The sequence below is a fragment of the Halichoeres trimaculatus genome, unplaced genomic scaffold, assembly GCF_033239565.1.
Source record: "Halichoeres trimaculatus isolate MK-OKI-2021-1 unplaced genomic scaffold, fHalTri1.1 fHalTri1_scaffold_5, whole genome shotgun sequence".
Classification (NCBI taxonomy): domain Eukaryota; kingdom Metazoa; phylum Chordata; class Actinopteri; order Labriformes; family Labridae; genus Halichoeres; species Halichoeres trimaculatus.
This window is the reverse complement of record NW_027437183.1, coordinates 37,455,268-37,478,836: the sequence shown is the minus strand read 5'-3', so window position 1 is coordinate 37,478,836 and position 23,569 is coordinate 37,455,268. Positions and strand designations below refer to the sequence as shown.

Genomic DNA, 23,569 nt, shown 5'->3' with positions numbered 1-23,569 from the left:
ACAGCCCTAGTTATAACTAAGAGATTTAAAACAAGGATTTACGTCACGTTTAACGATGATTGACAGTTGATGTTCTTGTGTATTTTTATCAGGGATTGCAAAATATGTCGGGATGGAGATTACACTCTATAAAGAAAAAAAAATATATATTATTTTTGTCACCTGTCTCCACACAGATTCCCTCACAGCCTCTACTGCACAGACTCTGGCTGCACAACTGCTGTACAATGGCGGCGCCTTTGACGGGGTTGTTCAAGCTGCAAAACCGTACAATGGTAAATGGTGGAGCCATGTTGTCCACACTATACAGGGTCCATGGTTTTATACAGTCTAATGGTTTAATGATTATTTTGAACAAATAAAATTGAAAATAATACACAAACATATGTAAGTGTTCACTTTGAAGAGCAAGCTTGACATTTAAGAAATCAGAAAGCACAAATACTGCAAACTTTAGAACAGGATTTGCATCTTTTGCTGAATAAATGATTGAACCTGTTAACTTTTGTATTTAATGAAGTGAAATATCACCCAATGATCAAATATAGAACTGTTCATACTTGAAATCTTGAAATGAATATTTAGTAAATATGATAAGTGTATGAAACGTCCCCCTATATATAGAACCAGTCTGAGTTCAGAGCTGCCTCCATCACTGACTGCACACCACAGAGAAGAACATATTTGGTACATACACACAGGGTCCATGTGATCCAGGGCACTTCAGGAGGAGTCAAACTGACCACTCCCCTCCGTGCGCGCACACACACACACACACACGCACACACGCACACGCACACACACACACACACACACACACACACACACACACACACACACACACACACACACACACACACACACACACACACACACACACACACTTTCTGCGAGCAGCCAAACTATGTGAAAGTCGATCCTCGGCCGGCATGTTGTTGAACCCGGACTCTATCATGGAGAGGGGACAGAGCAGAGACCTGATTCAGGATCTGGGGTAATCCTCTAAACACACTTTTCCACGCGATCTTTTTTTTTTTCGGGACTAGGTGTCCTCCCCACATGTCGCTCCCGGTGGTCCTGCCCGGCTCCTGCTGTCCGGTTACCGGAGCCTCGCAGCTCTCGGAGCCGTGCTTCAGGAACCGACCCCGCGCTTTCTTCGCCTCGTCCCGGCTTGCTGGCGGCGGCTCTCGGCTGCTGCTCCCCCGGCGGCCGCTGCTGTCTCTGGGCTTGCTGCAGCTGCTGCTGGGCGGCTCCATGGTGGCTCTGTCCTTCGGGGCTCTGTCCCTCAGCAGCTCCCCGCCCGTCCGGAGCTCCTGTCCGTTCTGGGCCGGATCCTCGGTGAGTTACAGGGGGCCGTTAGAGCAGGGCTGTGTGTGTGTGTGTGTGTGTGTGTGTGTGTGTGTGTGTGTGTGTGTGTGTGTGTGTGTGTGTGTGTGTGTGTATGTTTAAATCATAAAATAACCTTTAAAGTGAGGCCGGACTAACAGACGGACCTGTTTGTGTTCATGTGTGCCTTTAAAAACGGAAATGATGTCAGAGTGATCCGATCTGAAAAACAGATGAGCTGCAGTCACTTTGTCTGGTTTCCATTTACTCTATTAATACTCCCAGTGTGTGTGTGTGTGTGTGTGTGTGTGTGTGTGTGTGTGTGTGTGTGTGTGTGTGTGTACCTCAGCAGTAGTTCATGTTGTTACTGTATAACAGGCTGTATAAACTGCTCTGTGTGTTTCAACCCTGAAGAGCTCAGTCTGTTGGTTTTGTGAGATCAGAGTCTCCATTTAACACTGTCACCTTTTTTAACAACAACAATGAAACAATGATGATGATGATGATGAAAGCCATGATATTTATATTGGTTCTGGTTTGCATTTTAATAAATGGACCAGTACCCAAGCCCCGTTTCCACCAAGCAGCTCTCTTTAGGACGCTGGCCAATCGTGCCATGCCTAAGCACGCTTCAGCCGTAAAGCACGTTTGGAATGGCCAGTGTGACCGCAACTGTGCCGTGCTCAAGCACGATTCCCTTCCATACTTCGGCACGCTTCGAAGAGGTGTGCTTCGGCACGGTTTACTTCATGCACAAGCACAAGCACATGGACAGCGCGTGCGATCCATTACTATAATCACCGCGAGCGCATCTCTCAACAGTCATTTTAAACAAAGCGGGGGTGTTAGAGGGCTGTGTCGGGCGAAAACGACTTAATATAAGTCCAAAAAGTCTCTAAAGTTGTAGCAGGGCTCTCTGTGTCTCATTGTGCTGACTCTGATGAGATCGCGCTTCATGTAAACAGACGCTTCACGATGACGAAGGCGGGCCATGCGCTTGTGTGATACCCGCTAAAGTCTGGTTTATATTGGGGTAGTGTGACCGCTGGCCGTTCTCTCCAGCTGGGGAACAGTGCTGCAGGGGAGCAATCGTGCTTAAGCACGGCACGGTTTGGATGGCCAGTGTGACCGCGCTCTTAGTTTGTCTTGGTACAGCACACTTTTTGCTGCGTTTTCTTTTACTAAAACCGGGACCGGTCCCCAAATAACCGACCCGTAGCGTCCCACTTTTTGGTGCCCTTCTGTTAGGTTGCCAGACATACTGATCTACTCCAGAAAGTGGAGCTAGAAACACTGCAGTCTGTTGATTGATGGACAGAATTGTCACCTCCTGTGTGACAACGGTAAAAAAGAACAATTCATAACTCTGCCATGGTTAAATCTCCAGCCCACTTCCTGAAAAGAACTTTCTGTTTATTTGGAAAATGTCATCATGAACGTGAAACTGCTGACCAAACCAAACTGTGTCGTGTTTTCTCCTTTGTTTGATGTAATAGCAAGTAGAGCTGCACGATTTGGGGAAAAGGTGCGATTTGCGATTAGGTGGAAAATATTGCGATTGCGATTGTGCTTGCGATTTAATAAAAAAGGTTGTGTCATGATGAGTCTACAGATTTGCTTGGTTATCATGGAGAAAAATCTGAATTGCATGTGCTGACATTGCGATTGCGATTGCGATATCCTCTTTTGCGATTACGTAATTGCATGTGCTGACATTGCGATTGCGATTGCGATTGCGATTGCGATAATCGTGCAGCCCTAATAGCAAGGCACTGTGTCACTGCTATGGCGTCTCGTTATGTAGCTGACACAGCTATCAGCATCCAGCTTACATGCTGTCCACCAAGAAGGGCACAGTCGGCTGTGGAAACACAAACAGGATCAGGAATTACCGATCCAATCCGTACCAAACTGTACTGATCCAAACCAGACCACCTGGTGGAAACGGGGCTTGATGGAGCTCTTCTCTACAACCGTTCATCAATCACATACAGCACCTGCAGTCAACCCCCTGTCCAGTTGGTGGCAAGAGTGCATAATTAATTAGGTGTTATGTTGACATGCTGTTGTCACAAGTTGTTGCTAACAATGCGCTTAAGATCTACGGAGATAATGTGTTGGGGCACACCGGGAAACCCGTCTTTCTAAGAGTCGCGCTGATTATTTGTTACTTCACTGGGTGAAATTTCCAGACATCAAAACGCTGACTGAAACAACAGTGGTCACTCCAGTCTGTAGTGTAGCAGCAGCAGAAAGAGGCTTCAGCCTCCATAAAATCAAAACAGACGCCAGAATAGGGTTTGGTACCTTACACACATTTAAAATGACGCGGTACTGATGCCCAGTAGCTGGCAATCGATATTGGTACTCTACGGTACCAATTCTCAATACCTTGTGAGTGTTAATGTGGTCATAAATATATCTTTTAAATAATAAAGTCTCAAAGCTTCTCAATTTAACATATTTATTTTTCAGTATATAACCTTGCAATGACGATTAGCGCTGCAGCCTCACAGCAAGAAGGTCACTAGTTCTGTGTGGAGTTTGCATGTTCTCCCTGTGCATGCATGGGTTCTCTCTGGGTCCTCCAGCTTCCTCCCACAGTCCAAAAACATGCTCACCAGATTAATTGACCACTCTAAATTGCCCATAGGTGTGAGCGTGTGTATGAAGGGTTGTATGTCTGTCTGTGTCAGCCCTGTGATTGACTGGCGACCAGTCCAGGGTGTACCCTGCTTCTCGCCCAATGACAGTTGGGATAGGCTCCAGCCACCCACTGAACAGGATAAGTGGTACAGAAAATGAATGAACCTTTCAATGCTATGTTCATTTTCAGCATAGAAAATCACCTACTTTTTCACTCTCTCATAGTCACAAGGATGCATTTAGGTACCTGTACATGGTACAGTTGGATTTTATGTGAATTGGTTCTTGGTGCTACAGACAGAATTCGGTCGATACGATACTATATATATATATATATATATATATATATATATATATATATATATATATATATATATATATATATATATATAGATAGATATATATATATATTTATATGACAGAATTCAGAAGTGAAGAATTCACCCAAGCAGGTGTTGTGTCACCTGCTTGGGTGTCCTGGTGAAAGTAGTGTGTATACCTGGGTAAGCTGACTTTTTGGTGTCATGTCTTTGGGTCATGCTTTGTGGGCAGTAAGAAATGAGCCCTGATAACAGCCCTGCCTCCGCTCTGAGCCTGATAGTGTGAATCTGTCACCTCTGGGTGCTCCAGTTTACAGTGCCCCTTTAAGCTGGAGACCTTCAGCTGAACACCCACCTGTCCTCTGTGGTTGTCTTTGCTGCTGTCTACCTGTCTGGTGGTGTAGTGCAGTTACTGTTATTATTTTTCTCCACATGTGGCTGACCTGATTTGTCCTGTCTGTCAGGGTGGGAACATAAACAGACAGTGGGCCACAGGAATCTTGGTGGTCCTGAGAATGACCCTTCTGGTTTTATTTTCTGAAGCGTCATAAGATTAGTATGGGGGGCTGTTGAGGACATTATTCAGAAACACTTCTTACATATATATATTCATTCATTCACCTTTTACCGCTCATCCTGTTCAGGGTTGGGTCGCTGGAGCTTATCCCAGCTGTTTTCAGGCAAGAGGTGGGCTACACCCTGGACTGGTCTCTGGTCAATCACAGGACTGACATGCAGAGATAGACACACTCACACCTACAAGCAAATTAGAGTGACCAGTCACCGTCACATACACATGTGAACATCAGATCATCCACACGCTATGCTGAAAACCCCTCACACGGTAGTGTGTCACATACAGGTCATTCAAAATGAATCTAGACCTCCCACACTGTTTAACACTTGCATTGCTGCAGCCTGCAACTATTTAAATCCCTGTTTTTACATCAGTCTACACTCAGTGGCTGATGATAATAAAGTAAAAAACAGAAAGGAAAATCTGATATATCTCCCTGGCATTAGTAGAAGCACATTGAACAACATCTACAGTCTTGAGCCTCTTTGGGTTTGACCAAGAGGCAACATCCATCCGGTTTAGAAAAATGAAGCCTCTGCTAAAGTGCTGAAAGTTGCTGTTTATGGAGGATCCTCTTGAGGCTGGCTGCAGAAAGACAGGAAGTCATGTACACACCAAGACAAATGAAAAATAAAACTGATTTTTACGGCATTAAAAACATATGTACAGCCAGTGGCGGCCCGTGACCAAAATGACTGAGGAAGCCAGAATAACAAACACTGTATTTGATTCAGTGAACTCTTGTTTTCAATGACTGTTCCAGTTTTCGTTAGAAACTCAAGGCCCTGTCTCCGTTCATTCTCTGACCTGCTCGCTTTGTTGTCATGTGATTCAGCTTGTCACAGTGGGCCAGTTGCAGAATGTGGGTGGGGTTTTTTCTTGATAACAGTTTGTGATTGGTTGGACACCAAGGCTGATCTAATCCAGCCTCACTCATTTTTTTTTAATGATGCATTGACTATTAAATGATATGCCTTGCTTCAATCTGATTGGCTAATCCAGGCTGTTTGTTTCACTACTGGAGGGGAGGTGAAGCTGGGGGGGGGGTAAGGAAAAAATAAAATCTTAATCACGTCCAAACTATACCCCGGTCCTATTTAAATAACGATCAGCCCCTAAATATTTTTATCTTTTTTTGCAATATTTGATTGGGGAAACCGGGCTTGCCTTGGTATCAGTGAAAAAGCGCCACTATTACAGCTAGGTTAAAAAAACAGCTCGGGACTAAAACGCTGATTTAGTACACACTGTACTGCAGTTTAGAAGAAATTAGGATTATCTTATAGTCCAGTCTGAGACACAGCTCAGCTCACATGACTGACGGCGGCCTATAGTTGTTAGGAAACTCACAGCCCTGTCATATCCAATAGCTGTGTCCACAGATTGGCTCCATTTCACAGTATCAGGAACAGACAGGTGACGTTGGAAGACTACGTCCATGTTTTATACAGCTTATGGGTATGACTCTACCAGGTGTGTGTGTGTGTGTGTGTGTGTGTGTGTGTGTGTGTGTGTGTGTGTGTGTGTGTGTGTGTGTGTGTGTGTGTGTTTGTGTGTATGTGAGTGTTTTAGAAGTGTGTTGAGAGGTTTTTATTTGTGTATGTTGATGATTTCTGTTTCATATGTGAGAGCACATTTCAGAATAATGTCCCCAATGGCCTCTCATAGTTCCTCTGCCTGCCTCTGTGTCCTCAGGTGATCCTGTCAGGTGTGGTGGGACTCACCACCTGGAGGAAGCCCATGCTGCTGCTGGTAAGACACGTACACATAAACACGTATCCATGCTGACTGAGTCCAAACACCTGCTCAGGTGTGTTCAGCTGTGTCAGGTGTGTCCATCCCTTCCATCCAGGTGAATGTGTTTGTCCTGCTGTCTGTGCTGTGTGTGCTCCTTAACCTGGCTGGATTCATCCTGTGCTGCCAGGGAGCCCAACTGGTTTCCAGTCTGACCAGCTGCCAACTGGTGAGGCTGTTTACCTTCTGTTCCTCATCACCTCAGCACTTCCTGTCTTTGCTTCTCTGCTGTGATGTCACTGTGCCCACCTGCACACCTGCCAACATTAGAGGGGAGAAATTAGGGAGGGTATCAGAAAATCAGCCTCCACCCAGCAACCTGTGGTCCCCAACAGGCGTTTCTGTAGCTGTCAAACATGAAATGATCTGTGTGGCTACGCTTTGAACTACTGAAGCTGGCCTCGGGCCTCACCACCTGGAACACCCAGTGATAAACAACCTGGAGCTCCAGTCAAATCCTTTTTTCAAAGGTTTGGACCAAAGGCCTAAGATGGGAGTTTGATCTGACCAAAAACTATCAGATCTTTGGTGAGGGGTCCAGCTGCAGACCTCCTCTCTCAGCAGACTCCCTTGGTGGCTCTGCTCCTCCACGGTCAGGAGGAAGTCATGTTAGGATATGAAGTTAAAAACAAACAAAAAACAGTATTTTATTGAGTTAATCACCTGACATTTTTCAATGTTACACTATCAGGAATCGGGTTAACCAAGGGCTGGAAGTCTACCAAATGTAACTTTGAAGGCAACTTTTATTTTGAAATTTTTACTTCATATCCTGATGTCACTTCCTTCTGATGGTGGAGGAATGGAGCCTCCAAGAGAGTCACCACCTGAACATGTGAAGGTCTACAGCTGGACTGTGTTGGGTATTCCTGGAGAGATCATAGGTCGGGAGCACAGTGAGGAAAGGGGTTAAAAAGAGTGAGACTCCTGTCCAAATCAGGAGTGTTGGCGGGTCTGCCCCTGGTCACCAACAGGAAGTGACATCATGAAGGTGTTATCATATTAGCCTGATGTGTTTATGTTGGGTTCTCTGCAACACGTCAGAAACTCAACAATGAGCTCTGAGATACAGTTACAAACGCGGTGTGTGTGTGTGTGTGTGTGTGTGTGTGTGTGTGTGTGTGTGTGTGTGTGTGTGTGTGTGTGTGTGTGTGTGTGTGTGTTGTTTCAGAGTGAGGCTGGGAATGTGTGTTACTGCTGCTCTGTTTCCTCAACATCAGATTGTCCAGAGGAAAAGCTTCTGGAGCTTCATCCTGCTCACTCCTGCAGCACCATGAGGATCCTGTTAAAGGCAAAATACACCTGAGCATTTACGCACGCACACACACACACACACACACACACACACACACAACCTCAGGAATGTGTTTCCATATCTACACCAACCCTGTTTTTGATTAGCTGAATGATGTCCAAGCTTTAACACAGTAAATGAATATAAAGATGGATGATGTGTCTCAGCCCCCCACTGTACTAAAGTGAAGCCAGAAACATGTCCTCAATATGGGCCAACCAGATTTCTGTGAAGTTTTCGACTCCAGTGTTAGTGTTATTCATGTTTCCGTTCCTCCTCTGCTCTGGGACTCTGGTACTCACAGCGATGCTGGAGCCTCATTGGTCAACACAGCTGTCAATCATGATGTCACATCCCCTCTTTTCATGGCATGGGATAACTGATTCAAACTCAGCTTAAAAAAGATGATACCTGGGCATGAATGGTGTGAAAGAAGGATTTAAACACAGCTTATAGCTCCTCTCCTGAGCCTGTGTCTGCTCCAGCTCTCACACTGCGCCCTCTTCAGGAAAGGTGCTGTCATTGCTGGTTCTAATCACCAGAATCCTCTCAGGTACTCTGTCAACCAGAGAAGGCAGCACTTATTGATATGCACTCGTGGGTTAGTCCTGTGGTTCTGAATGCTACGTTTCACAAAGTGAAACCCACAGTTACTGTTTTGGCTTCACTTTTGGGGGACTGTAACATCATCCTTTTTTATCCAGTCAGTTTGAATAAATGAACAGAGCATGACCATTTAAAGCTGTGATTGGATTGATATGATGACACATATAACTGTATAACAGCTGCTGTGAGTGAGTGTGACGGTGTCTCTACAGAAAGTCCTGTTCGCCCTCTGCGCTCTCAACGCTCTCACCACAGCTGTGTGTCTGATGGCTGCTGCTCTCAGATACCTGCAGATCTTCTCCTCCAGGACGCCGTGCATGGTAGGAACCCACCTCAGGTGATCAGAGGCAGGAAGACAGGCTAATGTTAGTCAGCTTAGGTGACCTGTGACAGTTTAACAGGTTATTACACCCCTGATCAAAATCTTGAGACAGCACACGTTTACAATTTCCTTCAAAAAGAAAAAATGAGAGTGAGACAAAAAAAAATTGGGCAGGGAATTTATTGCAAATAACAATTAAAAATAAATAGTCTGTTCATCAGCTAATCAACAGTTTAAGAACACGTCTCAAAACAACCTGCAATAGAAAGCACAGAGTTAAAAAAGACTGAGTGATGAGGAGCTCCATCCTTCTTGTTGATCTCTTCATGCTTGATGTGAGTGTTTCCAGGAGGCTGTATGAACTCTGCTCCAAGTGGTAAAGATGTCTATGGAGGATCATCCACTGTCTGGACCTGATGTCCATTTCTGTAAACGTCCCTCTCCATCCATCCCCAAATGTTGTCAGAGTGATTTAGATCAGGGGAACATCAGGGTGGTCCAAAGAGTGAGCTGATTCCTCTGAAGAAGTCCTTTGTCAGGCGCCCATTGTAGCCTGCAGCGTTGTCCTGTTGAAAAACCCAGTCATTCCCACACAGACCAGGGCCCTCAGTCATGAAGGAGGCCCCCTCAACACCTCCACAGAGCCAGCCGCCGTTTGATGCCTCTGACCAACCTGAAGCTCCATTTGTGTTTTATGTTCTTTTTTAAAGACAAAAAGGTATGGTTACCTTGACATGTTTCGACGTAACTCTGCCGTCTTCTTCAGAAGCTGTCATCCTGACAGCTTTGGCATGTCTTTTTATCAGCTGTTTCCGGTAGTAGCTACTCAGGATGACAGCCTCTGAAGAAGACGGCAGAGTTACGTCAAAACATGTAAAGGTAACCATACCTTTTTGTCTTTAAAAAAGAACACTAAGACACGTATGTTTCTAAGAAGACAAGATGAATCTAATCAGTAACTGAAGCTCCATTGGTCCATTGAAGGAAAAAGCCCCAGATCATGATGGTGCCTCCTCCACTGTGCCGCCGTGAAACTCAGAGAATCAAACTTCACCTTTCAGTGTCCCATGTTTGCTGCTCTCTGAAAAAAGTCCAAACGACATGTTTGTGGTGTTGAAGGAGACGAGGCCTCTGAAGACATTTTTTGTTCTGTAAGCTCTTCTCTCTCAGATGGTGTCTGATGGTTATTGGGCTGCAGTCAGCTCCAGTAACCACCTTAATCTGGGTCCAGAATCGTCCCATGTCCTGAGGGACAGCCAATCAGATCCTCTGGCTCAGCTCTGTTGAAATGGTTTTGGGTCTACCTCTGGACTTTTTTCTCCATAACCCTCAGGAAAAAATCAAAATGTCTGTCTTACTGCGTCCAACCTCAGCAGAGATGGCGCATTGTGAAAGGCCTTGCTGATGCAACTCAACAATCCGACCACATTCTAAGAGTAGGGTTGGGTACTTTTTACATTTGAAACAATACGGTACCGATACCTGGTACCTGGCAATTGGTACCGGTACTCAACAGTACCAATTTGAGGTTCTTTTTTGTGTTTATGTGGTAAAAATAATTGTCAATTTGTTTAATAATAAAGTATAAAAGTATAATTTTTTTTCTTTAATATATAACCTTGCAATGCTGTGTTCATGTCCAGCATAGAAAATCTCCCACTCTTCCACTCTCACTGTCATAAGGATGCATTTGGGTACCTAAACATGGTGCCTTTTGTTTTTAAGTGAATTGGTACTCTGTACTTTTGACCTTTTTGACCTTATTTGGTACTTATCTCTGACTAAGAGAGAAAGCTTTTTTAGCCTTTGTCATCAGGAGGTCATGACAGAGAGATTACCTGACAGGAAGTCACATGAATCCACATTTATAGCAGATTTATTCTTTTAAAGGCTGGAGTCTGAAACTGTTGATCAGCTGATGAACAAACTCCTTGTCTTTAGTTGCTCTTTTCATTAAAATATTCATTAAAGAAGTGCTTGCAGCTGCAGTTTTTTGAGTGTCCACTTGGGGTAGACTTTTGCAGCATTAATAAACAAGTGACCAGCTCATTAAACAGACATTAAATAAAAAACAGGTTGAGTTTGTTAATTTGTGGCATCATCTTCCCCAGTTTAACCTTTAAAATTCTTTTTACTCTACTTCCTGTTCCTAGAATGCCTCTGGAAGGTTTTATGGTAACACTTGGTTAGCCTAGCTTAGCATAAAGCCCAGATTAGAAGACATGATTCCACCTCTTGTGTTTATCTGTCATAATGAGACAGACTTGAAAAGCTATGAAGGATGAACTTCATTGACTCAAACTGTGTGATGTCATTGTGCTCCTGCTCTGTGATAGGACGAGCCTCGGGCCACAGTTGAGGACAGGGAAGAGGCTGCTCAGGTCCCAGACCCTGATGAGTTTGTAGCCCCGGCCCCTCCACCCTCATACTTCTCTACGTTCTACTCCTACACGCCTCGCCTGGCTCGCAGGTAGCTTGATGTTCTGTTTCTGCCATTGGCCTGTGTGACATCACACTTGCCGTGCGTGATTTTACCTTTGTGCTCTACAAACACCTGATTAAGGCCCAGCTTTTATGGACTCCCTCACATCAGTCCATCTCTCATCCTGCAAATGAACAGACACCAAGGTCCAGTCTACTCTGCAATGTTTCACCCAAAATGCAAAAAAAAATGTAGAGAAAAAAGTCTGTTAAAATGAAAACGCTGAGGGACTGAACACGCTGTAGTAAGCATGCCAGGCCTGTAGTTGGCGCTATTACTGCCTTGTCCGGAAGCAGCTTTTGGTGAAGCTCGAATAAAGCCGATCAGCTATTGGTGAATGCTAAGAGCAGAAGTGGAGCAACAGGTGCTCATTTTGTTAAAGACAGTCAGCAGAGTCAGCAGAATGAGCAGCACAAGCACAACATGGTAATCTGCTGATAATCTGACATCATGACCATCTGTCTAAAATTGCAAATCCCTGAGCTGTTAACACTCCTCAACAAACTTTTTAAAACCAACCCAATGTTGTGTGTGTGTGTGTGTGTGTGTGTGTGTGTGTGTGTGTGTGTGTGTGTGTGTGTGTGTGTGTCTGTGTGTGTGTGTGTATATGTGTGTGTGTATGTGTGTGTGTGTGTGTGTGTGTGTGTGTGGTGTGTGGTGTGTGTGTGTGTTGCAGGATGCTGGGGGACAGCGTGATCCCTCTACCTCATATCTATGGTGCGAGAATCAAAGGGGTGGAGGTTTTCTGTCCTCTGGACCCCCCGCCCCCCTATGAGGCTGTAGCTGGAAGCTCTGCAGACTCACACACACAGGTACAACTGACTTAATCCTTGGTGGCATAGATTCAACAAGGTACTGGAAACATTCCTCAGAGAGTTTGGTCCATATTGACATGATAGCATCACACAGTTGCTGCAGATTTGTCGTCTGAACATCAGCCAACAAGGGTGGCAGGATGGATCCATGCTTTCATGTTGTTGATGCCAAATTCTGACCCTACCATCAGAACGTGGAGCAGAAATCCAGACTCATTGGACCAGGCAACGTTTTTCCAATCTTCTATTGTCCAGTTTTGGTGTTGCTGTGTGAATTGTAGCCTCAGTTTCCTGTTCTTAGCTGACAGGAGGGTCACCCGGTGTGGTCTTCTGCTGCTAGCCCATCTGCCTCAAGGTTGGACGTGTTGTGAATTCAAAGTCACTTAGATCACCTTTCTTCTCCATTCTGATGCTTGCTTTTAACTGCAGCAGATCGTCTTGACCATGTCTACATACCTAAATGCACTGAGTTGCTGCCATGTGATTGCCTGATTAGAAATTTGTGTGAACAAGCAGTTGGACAGTGTGCCCAATGAAGTGGTGGGTGTGTGTATATATATGAATATATGTATAGATATAGAGTGAGAGACATAGATATAGATATAGATATAGATATAGATATAGATACCTGTCTCTCTTTTTCAGTACCTGTCTGTTTGTTTTCAGGACACACAGATGTCAGCCCCTACTCCTTCACCAGATGCTTCAGTTTCAGGTGAGCCTCAGGAGCCTCTTAGTTTGACTCAACTCCGCTTCATGCTCACAGCCCCACCATTGTTAGCCTCAGTTAGCATGCTCAAATACCAACAGAGACTCTCTGTCTGACAGCAGATGTCTTTTTGTCTGTGTCCAGCCCCAATCCTGAGTCCTCAGACAGGATCTTCATCAGCAAGCCTTCCTGCTCCTCCTCCAGCGCCTCCTCCTGCTCCTCAGCAGTGTTCCCCGAGGATAGTTTCTCATAGAAGAACAAGGATCCATCGGTCCAGCAGTGACCCAGTGCTAATAGACCTTTCTGCTAAAGGTGCTCACCCTCTCTGTCTCTTAAAAATCACTTTCCAGGTGCTGTGCTAATGGGCACAAAGGGCAGAGTAACTGAGGTCTGCAAGGAACCTTGTCCCCTTGTTACCATCTTGTTGCCTCCTTGCCCCCCCCCTTTGTTGTCCCCCCTGTTGTCCCCCCTGTTGTCCCCCCTTGCTGCCTTGTCGATCCCCCCTCCCACCAGTTGTCCTCCTTGTTGTCCCCCTTGCTGCCTTGTCGATCCCCCGCCCCCCAGTTGTTTTTCCCTTGTTGCCACCTGGATCTCCCATATTTGTCCCCCTTGTTGCCTCCTTGATCCCCCTTAGTTGTCCCCCTTGTGTTTCCCTTGTTAATGCACTTGGTGTCCTTGTTGTATTCCTTGGTGTTCCTCTTTATGTCCCCTTGTTGCCTCCTTGCTGTTACCTTTGGTTTGCTCCTTGTTGTTTCCCCTTGTTGTCTCCTTATTGTTTGCTTGTTGAACCCTTGTTGTTCCCTTGTTGCCTCCTAAATCCCCCCCCATGTTGTCCCCCATGTTGCTCCCCTACTTGGATCATTGTTGCCTCCTGAATGACCCCTTGTTGTCCCCCTCCTTGCCTCCTGGATCCTCCTTGGTTGACCCCCTTGTTGTTGCCCTTGTTGCCTCCTTTGGTGTTCCCTTTTTGTCCCCTTTTTGCCTCCTGGATCACCCAGTTGTCCCCTTTGTTGTTACCCTTGTTGTTCCCTTTGATGTTCCCTTGTTGTTTCCTTGTTGTTACCTTGTTGTTCCCTTGTTATTCCCTTGTTGCCTCCTTGATCCCCCTTAGTTGTCCCCCTTGTGTTTCCCTTATTGTTGCACTTGGTGTCCTTATTGTATTCCTTGGTGTTCCACTTTATGTCTCCTTGTTGCCTCCTGGATCCCCCTTTGTTGTCCCCCTTATCTTTACCCTTGTTGTCCCCCTTCTTGCCTCTTGGATTCCCTCTAGGTGCCCTCCTTGTTCCCTTGTCACCTTCTAGGTGTTTCTTTCAAAGTCCCCCTTAATGCCTACTTGCTGTCCCTCACGTTTCTTTCTTGCTGCCCCACTTGTTATTCACCTGCTATCACCCTTGTTGCATCCTTGTTGTTCTGCTTGTTGCCTTGTTGGCTCCGTTGTTGTTCCCTTGTTTCCCCCTTGTTGTTCTTCTTTTTGTCTGCTTGTTGCCTTCTAGGTCCCCCCTAATTACCCCCCTTGTTTTGCCCCTTGTTGCCTACTTGTTGCCCCCTTGTTGTCCCTCTCGTTGCATCCTTTTTGCCCCCCTTAGTGCATCCTCGTTGGCTTCTTCTCTGGTCCTTGCCCCCCCCCTTGTCATCCTTTCTTTTTAATTCTTAAAAAAAAAAACAGGGACACTGCTTGGGCTTTCATAAAGACATCCAGGGGGTTGGTAAGCCCTTTATGTTTATTTTTTGGTGTTTTCAAACTTTGGAAATTAAAAAAAACACAAACATATGCTAATCTCCGATCATTCTATGCACAGTTGTGCCAGAAAACATTGATAACTTAAAATACACACTGCTCTCAAAAAGACACCCAGGGGGTAAATCTTTATTCACAGATGGAGCTGAGCTCGTGCTCTGAATGTGTTGATGTTAAATGAACGCTGTCATGTGATTGGCTGTTCAACGTCTCCATGTGAGCAGCAGCTCATGTCCTCTAATGGTACGGCCACACCAAAAGCAAATTTGCATTACATACAAAGTCAATGCAAAGATTTGCCCCGGATGACGTGTTGGACATGTTTGGGGCGTCGGTACGTTTGGGGCGTCAGACGCCTAAACGCTCGAGTTGAAAACATTGAACTTTTGATGTAAATTTGCGTAAAGGCTGTGTCATGGCAGCCAATCAGCTATGACATTCCCCCAAAACGTTATTGATTTGATGACGTTTTGGGGGAAACCGCCCCCTGCTCCAACCCCACTGGAAGATGGAGGAGAAAATAATCTGTGCGGTGTGTCGTTATCCAGAGTTATACGATACGACGTGTGTACTCTACAGAGACCGGGAAAAAAGGAGCAGGCTTGGTTGAAAGTCTCTGAGGAGACAGGTTTTGAATGTAAGTTCTGTAAATATTTGTTTCCAGCTGGATTTGCCTGCACGGGTCATCACTGAGTCCGACTGTGTTTTCCTCAGTGGAGTTTTGTTATAAAAGATAGAAGACCCTGATAGAGAGGAGGAAAGAGCAGGGCAGGGGCAGAGCCAGGGAAAAGATGGAAGTTCTCTGCGGTCCTCTCTTTCCTCGACTCCTTCATTATCCCCAGGGAGACCTCCGGGAACATGGGTCAGGGGTTCAAGGATGAGGTCGCAGGGAACAGCCAGACAGAGCCAGCGGAGGTGGATTACCAGGGTGAGGCAGCAGGCATTGATTGTGATCTCCAAGGCTTTCACACACTCTCTTGTTATGCTTTTGAAACCACAGCTCATTGTTTTTCAGATGCTCTTTTGGGCTTTCCATCTGTAGCTGAGCGGGCTCTCTGCTCTGCTAGCACAGTGACGCGCTTCAGCCCCTCAGCTTGTCAAAATAGTCCAGTGTCCAGACACGCGCGTTACAGGCGTGAGGCACGTTTTAAATTTGCGAGTTTGCGTCTGGTGTGGCCACGGCATAATGCTGTGTCTCAAATCGTGCACTTCTTACACTTCACACTGGCAGTGTTGGAAAAACACAGTGCTCTTTGATTCTCAGCTGGAGCACTCAAAACGGTCAGAAAGGTGAGTGTGGAACAGTGGACACTCCTCACACTTAATGGTCGCCATGTTGGCTTCGTAGAGAAAGGGGCGGGAACATATCAGGCGATGGTTGATGGATGTAGTCAGTGAAAAGCTGAATGGCAGTGAACAGCTGTGACATGTGATGACAGTTTTTGGTGAGTGTGAAGCTGCAGAGTTTGATTTGAAACAACACTATTGTGTTAAATTTAGTGCATTGTTACAGTAAGAGCAGAGTGTTCACAGTGTACACAGCATCAGTCTCCACAGAGGCTTTCTTCTTCTGTGGTCCTGCTCAGAGTCTGTGATTTTATAGGATGGAACTCTAACAGCCCTCCACTTCTCCTCTTCCTCCTCCTCTTCTTCTTCGTTGTTTGAACTGTAGTCCAGAGCAGCAGTGATGCCCCCCTCGCCCCCCTTCAGACCACAGACTCCTCCACACAGACCTCACAGCCCACACTGACCCCACCTGCCCAGGCCCAGGTCACCCTGAGGCGGGCCAACAAAGCAGGCCGGACCCCCTGCCGGCCCCGGCCCTCCTCCATGGTGGACTATCAGAGCTACAGACACACCCAGCAGCTGGTCCAGCAGATCCTGAACCAGCCAGCTGCTCAGGGTCTGACCCTTGAGGTCCAAGAGCTGGTGGAGAGCATCCGGACTGTCCTGCAGTCCGACCAGGAGCACATGGAGGAGGCAGTGCGCTGTGCCAGTTACATAGAACAGGTAGCAGTCACACACACACACACACACACACACACACACACACACACACACTCACACACACACACACACACACACACACACACACACACACACACACACACACACACACACACACACACTCACAAACACACACACTCACAAACACACACACACAGTGTTTCAGAAGCACAAAGACCAGCTCCCCACCCTCCCTGTTGGACAGTTTAACCTAAACTGATTTGTCTGCTGTCCCTCAGGTTTTCACAGACTCACAGGTGAGTTCAGGGCCACCTGACCGCCCCCAGCAGCTGGTGGTGGGTTCCTCTCAGACTTTTCCCCGGCGCCCCAGGAGGACACCTGGTCTCCTGCACCTGCAGAGCTGTGGAGACCTCAGCTCTTTTACCTGTGTCGCTCAGGACTCTGCTGAGCCTGGAGGACACAGGAGGGTGGGGTCCAGGGCAGGGTCCAGGGCAGGGTCAAGAGCGGGATCTCATCCAGATCATCCTGAACGCCCCCACAGTCTGATAGGAGTCTTTAGAGAGACTGTGCTTTAAAAATCCTGTTGGTGAGAGAGAGACAGTGTGTGTGTGAGTGTGAGTGTGTGTGTGTGTGTGTTTGTGTAAATATTTCAGATGTGAAAAAGGAAAGTCAGAGACTTTATAGTGTTTTCTTCTTCTTCTTCTCTTTGTACATTTATTAATTTGTTATTACATTAATGTTATTACAGTAATTAAAAACCAGTACTGATCAAACAAAGTTTGGTCTCCGCAAGTTTAAAAACTTGTTGAGTGTGTGTGTGTGTGTGTGTGTGTGTGTGTGTGTGTGTGTGTGTGTGTGTGTGTGTGTGTGTGTGTGCGTGTGTGTGTGTGTGTGTGTGTGTGTGTGTGTGTGTGTGTGTGTGTGTGTGTGTGTGTGTGTTGCTCTGAGTGTTTTTCTTCGTGTTAAGGTGACTGTCTGATGGTGTGATGTTTTAATAAAGGTCAGGTTGATGAAGTTTGATGATTTGATGATTATTTGTAATAATGGACTCATCAGTTGGGTCCTGGTTCAGGCCCTCGGTCAGATACTGACCCTGAATGTCTGTTCAGCTGACAAAAGGCAGCTCCATGCTCCATAAATTGCATGGTGAACAAAACACTGGAGAAACTCCTTGGGCTTGTTTAGAAGGCAGCCAGACGTTAAACTCTCAGGGCTCTAATTTCGTAGCACAGCGCAGGAGGCGCAAGCCTGGCGCACCCTGCGCAGTGCTAATTTTGTGCGGCGCAATGCTGTGTGCTACCAATTTGACAATTTGGAAGACTGTGTGCGCAGAGATGGGTGTGACGGTGCGCCAAGGGGAGTTGACGGCGCACCAGGGGGAGGTGTCAGCAGATTCATGTTGGCGCAGTGACAATTTCGTGCCAAAAACAGTTCAGAAAATGCGCTGAAAGCTCGCCAGCTCCAGCCTGGTCTATTACTGCCGCAAAGCGGAGTGCACCCTCCGCAGCTGTAATTTGGTGACAGGCGCACATGTGCGCACATGTCAACAAAGCCTCAGAGGCAGGTTTCCAGAGTGTCAGCCACATTTTAATGCAATAAACAATCACAGCAATCACTATTTAATGTAACTGTCTGAACCAGCATATACATTTGTATCTATATTAACTGTCCCGTCACATCTGATGTCAGATTAAAGCCGTTTGTCATATTGGAAAGTTAACCTGACGGCAGCTGGAAGTTTGATGCACATCTTACAATTTAACAATAAACAGCCTCAACATCTGATACTGAGTATATATCTGGTTCTCTCATTTAATCCAGTTCAAAGAAAAGAGGGAGAGAAAAGACGAAGAAAAAAAAGACAAAATAAATGTATGTCACTCAGGATTTACCCGTGATTTCCCATATTTCTCTGTTTTAGTCTTTATTTTTAACGTGATCTAAAAAGATGGAGTACATTATTGTAAGGAGGATGAGGCGGAGACACCAGGAGAGTATACAGTATATCACCAAAGGTTCTGCTATTTGGTGATGACAAACCAGGAGTGCAGGTGGATCAAAAGTATTCTGAATGGATAAGCCAGCTTTTAAACTGTCTCTTCATTTTGTACTCCTATGAATGACAAAGGAACAAAGGAACAAAGGATTAAATCTGTCCCGGGAGCTGGCTCACAAGGTGACGCGCTTCGTGTCCTCCGATGTGCCCCGCTGTTCATTCTCCTGCTGCAGGGACAGCGGCTCTGACCGTCTCTGCTACCGGGTCTTTAAACCACACTGTTTCTGCTGTGCTGGGGATCAGTCAGACCAATCAGACGCGGCCCCAGGGCATTTAAAGGCGAGGAGAGGTGCTCATTTGATTGGTGAAAACAGCGCTCGGCTGTGATAAACCCACTCACAGCTTTTCTCCTCCCTTTCTGCCATTTGTGCGGAGGGAGGCATGGACGCGCAGCTCTGCACTCCTCTGCGTCTCTCTAGGCACTGCAGGAAACTTGCAAAGTGCGCCGGTCACGCCCTGTCCGCACGGCGAAGGCCGGCGCAAGGCAGGTGCGCCTGCTCATGCGCCTGGTCTACGAAATTAGAGCCTTTAGGGTTCATTTTATGTTTGGTGTTTCTCAAATTTGAGAAATTATTGAAAAATTTGGGCTTCCTCCTTGTTTTTGCTAAATTTTGACCAAAAACTAAATATGACAAACTCAGGAAACTCTTACCCCTAATTCACACATAAAGCATGAGCTCAGCGCTGTGCAGCACAGTTTTTGGGTGCTCACCAATTCACACCGGATGCGACTCTGGAGCGCCACGCAGGGCAACGCCCAAAGCATCTGGATACCTGAGATCACAACATTACAGGGGAGTCATATGTTCCTGCAGGAATCCCAGACATGACGACGTACTTGCATGGTAATTAATTAGTATGTTAAACTCACCTGGCCCTCCTAAAGCTTCATCAGTTTCAGTCCGGGCCTTCTCCTTTCTGTTGGTGTCCTTAAAGAAAGAATGTGTTGTGTCATATGTAGTTATGAAGTTTTTCACCTCCAAGATGAACTTTCCTTGTCCCAAACGTCAGATTTCCTCTGTAAAGAGAGATGTAGTTTTGATAAATTAAGATGAGATTTACCACCAGGAGCCAGAACATGATGCTTTATTTTGAAATGACTGGATACTATGATCCTTTTCATGTCTGATTTCCTGTTTGGCACGATCTGCTCTGCAGATATTGAGGCATTTCTGCAGCGCACTCTGGCAAAAATAGACTCCCAGCGAAACAGCCCACAGCCATTGGAGAGCACGGCGCTTGCGGACCGCAGCCTGTGCTGTGTAAATGCAATGACTGACTAGAGTGGTTTCTAAATATGCATGGTGCGTGGCGTGGTGCGTGGCGTGGTGCGTTGCGCGGTGTGCAGTGCAGCGCTCACGCTTTATGTGTGAATTGGGGGTCAGGGGTTAGGGCGTATACAAAACACCCATGAGATAAATTAGCTCTCAGCGTTCACTTTTTGATGTTTTTTCAACTTGAAATTTTGGGGAAAAAAATAATGTACAAAATTAAAAAAAAAAAAAAGCTTGAAAAGTGATATGTATATATAAAGTGAGGGCTCCAGAAAAACTGCTCCCCCTGGTGGCTGGCACAGTATGGGTCAAAAGTCATTCAAAAAAGTAATGTACCCCAAAGAAATGTTTCTCACATTAGATCATCGTGGTAATTTGACGATATCATTTGGCTGCCTTGTGTTCCAGTTCTCTTTTTTCTAGAAAGTTTCTTTTTTATTAGTTATTAGAGGTTAAAGAGGCTTATGTCACGTTTAATGATGATTGACAGGGGGTGTCTGGTAATTTTTTTAGGGATTGTAAAATATGTTGGAAAGAAGAGATTAGACTCTAATATTTTGTCACCTGGCTTCATTTAGATTTACTTATAGCCTCTTCTGCGCAGACTGGCTGCACAACAGCTGCCAATGGCGGCGCCTGTGACGAGGATATTTTGAATTCAAAACCATACGCTGGTAGATGACGAAGCCACACTGTCCCCTCTGTATACAGTCTATGGGACATTCTCAGAGCTTTTAAAAAACCCAGAGAGTAGATAAGGTCTCAGGGTTCTTTAATTTTTCTGTGTGTTTTTCAAACTTTAGTCAATGATGAGGACCTCAATGTGCAGGTATTCAAACAGAAACAGGCTCATTCTTCAGTAAAGCAGGCCAGCCCTGTGTGGTGTGTCTTTAGCCTTTATTATTGTAAACACAGTAACAAACATGTTTCTCTGCTACAGGAGGTTCACTCCAACAGAAGGTCACAGAAAAAGCTGGCAAACAAACGTCACTGCAGCAGCTGCTCTACAAAAACATGTATCTGTCCTTAGACGCAGAAAGAGTTGATGTTACATTCAGAATGAGTTCAGCTAATGACAGCTAACGGCTAACAGCTAACACGCTGTGGGTTAGCCTCCCTGACAGAAACACACCTTCAATGATCTGTGCTGTTATATACACGACAGTTATACAAAGTATCCTACATTCACCTGTGAGCAGGTTCTCTACAGGCTGAACACACACACACTCACACACACTCTTAACATGATTATACTTCACATACTCTATATGTCATAAATATATTTATATATGTGTGTTTGTTAGGTTATATAACCTGTTACATCCTAAGCACACGCACACACGCGCACACACGCGCACACACACACACACACACACACACACACACACACACTCAGCAGTATAATCTGGTTGTGTAGAAGTCTAAAATGGCAGATGTTGCCCCCTTCTGACAGTTTGAACATTGCAAAAGGACAGAGCATGCTCAGTAGGCTGAGGACAGAGTCAGACGGCAAACAGAATATAAGACACCTGAAAGCTTTGAACTGAAAATAATTATATTAATGATAATAATAATAATAAAAATAAAACTAAAGAAGAAGGAATCATCAGCTTAACAGTGAAACATTTAAACTTCAGAGGACTTTGTGTTTGAACCCTCTGAAATGGCAGAGACAGAGAATATTTCATCTGTTTATATGAGACAAAAACGTTGTGTTATATATTATAATTGTATGATCTGTTACTAACATCCAACAAACCTGGACATGTCTGTCATAGAGAACATGGCAGGGTCAGTGTTCATACATGTTATATAGAACATGTATTTGAGTACATGTTTATGCATGTAATAAAAGGTGTGTACCACGTGTTATTGACATGTCAATGACAGTGTTTATACATATTAATAATGATGCTTATGATCTGTTTTAATCATGTAGCGGTCAGTTTATACTATTTTCAAACCCGAATCTCCAGAGAATGGTAAGATTTAAATGAAAGAACAGCAGGACTGTAAACCATGTGACTGTAATAACAGATATGACTGTAACTGTTTCATTCAGAGATGTGATGCAGGTGAACCAAACAAACGGCTTCATGAGAGGGAATAATGCTTGTGCTAAGAGGATTTGGAAAAGAAGAAGTGAAGGACAGAGTACAGACATGTTGTCTTATTACATCCATTTAGATTTTCAGCATTGGTCACTCTCATTATAGACTTTAGAGAGGTGTTTCTCATCAGCATGAAACAACACCAAAGCATTTTGGTAAGAAATGAAATGATTCTTCTAGTGTTTGACTTTTTGGTCTGCAGTAAAGCTCATATAGAATAAAACCTTCATCTGTATCAAACCTGAGCCTGTTCACAGCTCAGCTTCTCAACATCAACAGGTCAGTGTGAATACAGTGTTCTGTTTAAAGGGCTTTCACCTGTTACTGCTTAGTGGGCCGTCGCTGTGAGCAGTCGCCACAAACTGTGATACAACATGCTGTTAGATTGATGTGTGCTGTCACATTTTGTTGGTCTTAAGTGTTTCAAACCATGGTGTTAGTCTGAAGTGTTTCATAATATGGTGTTAGCTTGATGTGTGTTATAACATGGGGTCAGTCCGATGTGTTTCAACATGGTGTTAGCTTGATGTGTGTTATAACATGGTGTTAGCTTGATGTGTGTTATAACATGTTGTTTGTCTGATGTGTGTTACAACACGGTGTTAGCTTGATGTGTGTTATAACATGGTGTTAGTCTGATGTGTGTTATAACATGTTGTTTGTCTGATGTGTGTTACAACACGGTGTTAGCTTGATGTGCGTTATGTTGTTTGTCTGATGTGTGTTACAACACGGTGTTAGCTTGATGTGTGTTATAACATGTTTGTCTGATGTGTGTTACAACACGGTGTTAGCTTGATGTGTGTTATAACATGTTGTTTGTCTGATGTGTGTTATAACATGGTGTAGGCTTGATGCGTGTTATGACAAATTGTTAGTCTGGTGTTTTTAATGACATGGTGTTAGTCTGGTGTGTGTTATAACATGGTGTTAGTCAGGTGTGTTCTATCATGGTGTAAGATTGATGTGTGTTATAACATGGTGTTAGTCTGGTGTGTGTTATAACATTTTGCTAGTCTGACAGGTGTTTGAACATGGTGTTAGATAGATGGGTGGATGTTAGAAAAGGTGTAATGCATCAGCGCATGAGGTGAAGTATATAGTGTGTCCTACATGCACCAGGTAGTATGTTTTCCCCATAGACTGTAAAAAAAATGGACGTCCTCTTGCTCGGCTCGAAGTGAGGTCTTCACAAAAACTGCTCCCCCTGGTGGCTGGCTGCAGTATAGGTTTCAAAACATGGCTTTCCAGCCATTCCAGATGGGCTGTGGTCAAACTTCAAAAATTAATACATCTCGTAGAAATGTTTCTCACGTCGGATTGTTGTGGTGATTTGAAGATATCATTTGGCTGTCTTGTATTCAAGTTGTCTTTTTTTCTGAAAAGTTTTGTTTTCATTAGTTACACGAGGTTAAAAACAAGGTTTCATGTAACCTTTAAGGATGTTTGACAGATGCCATTCTGGTGTATTTCTTCGGGGATTGTAAAATATGTCAGATTCTCCCAGAATCCCTCATCGTTTCTACTGCGC

At 45.0% G+C, this 23,569-nt stretch overlaps 2 protein-coding genes across 3 annotated transcripts in view; both read left to right on the top strand.

Moving 5' to 3' along the window:
* Window positions 1-6,381, top strand: part of LOC141790791 (E3 ubiquitin-protein ligase DTX3L) — a 175,635-nt gene extending 169,254 nt beyond the window's left edge. The window contains exon 5 of the transcript XR_012598283.1: window positions 6,343-6,381. The gene's annotated coding sequence lies outside the window, so the exon portion shown is untranslated. The remainder of the gene's footprint in view (window positions 1-6,342) is intronic.
* fam189a2 (family with sequence similarity 189 member A2) lies at window positions 768-17,575 on the top strand. 2 transcript variants are annotated; one of them, XM_074670875.1, is made up of 11 exons: window positions 768-1,338; window positions 6,565-6,621; window positions 6,722-6,832; window positions 7,835-7,954; window positions 8,776-8,883; window positions 11,222-11,355; window positions 12,044-12,179; window positions 12,849-12,897; window positions 13,036-13,203; window positions 16,302-16,639; window positions 16,876-17,575. In XM_074670875.1, exons 1-11 carry the CDS (start codon window positions 1,060-1,062, stop codon window positions 17,170-17,172), a joined length of 1,797 nt encoding a protein of 598 aa, XP_074526976.1. In that variant the 5' UTR covers window positions 768-1,059; the 3' UTR covers window positions 17,173-17,575. The 2 variants fall into 2 exon arrangements, with proteins under 2 accessions (XP_074526976.1, XP_074526977.1); XM_074670876.1 differs by lacking the exon at window positions 6,722-6,832.
* Window positions 17,576-23,569: the final 5,994 nt, after the last annotated feature.

Coding starts and splice junctions, on each gene's coding strand:
- fam189a2 (XM_074670875.1), top strand. CDS start 1,060: ATGTCGCTCCCGGTGGTCCTGCCCGGCTCCTGCTGTCCGGTTACCGGA. Junction 7,955..8,775: donor CCATGAGGATCCTGTTAAAG/GCAAAATACACC, acceptor GTGTCTCTACAG/AAAGTCCTGTTCGCCCTCTG. Junction 12,898..13,035: donor ACCAGATGCTTCAGTTTCAG/GTGAGCCTCAGG, acceptor GTCTGTGTCCAG/CCCCAATCCTGAGTCCTCAG.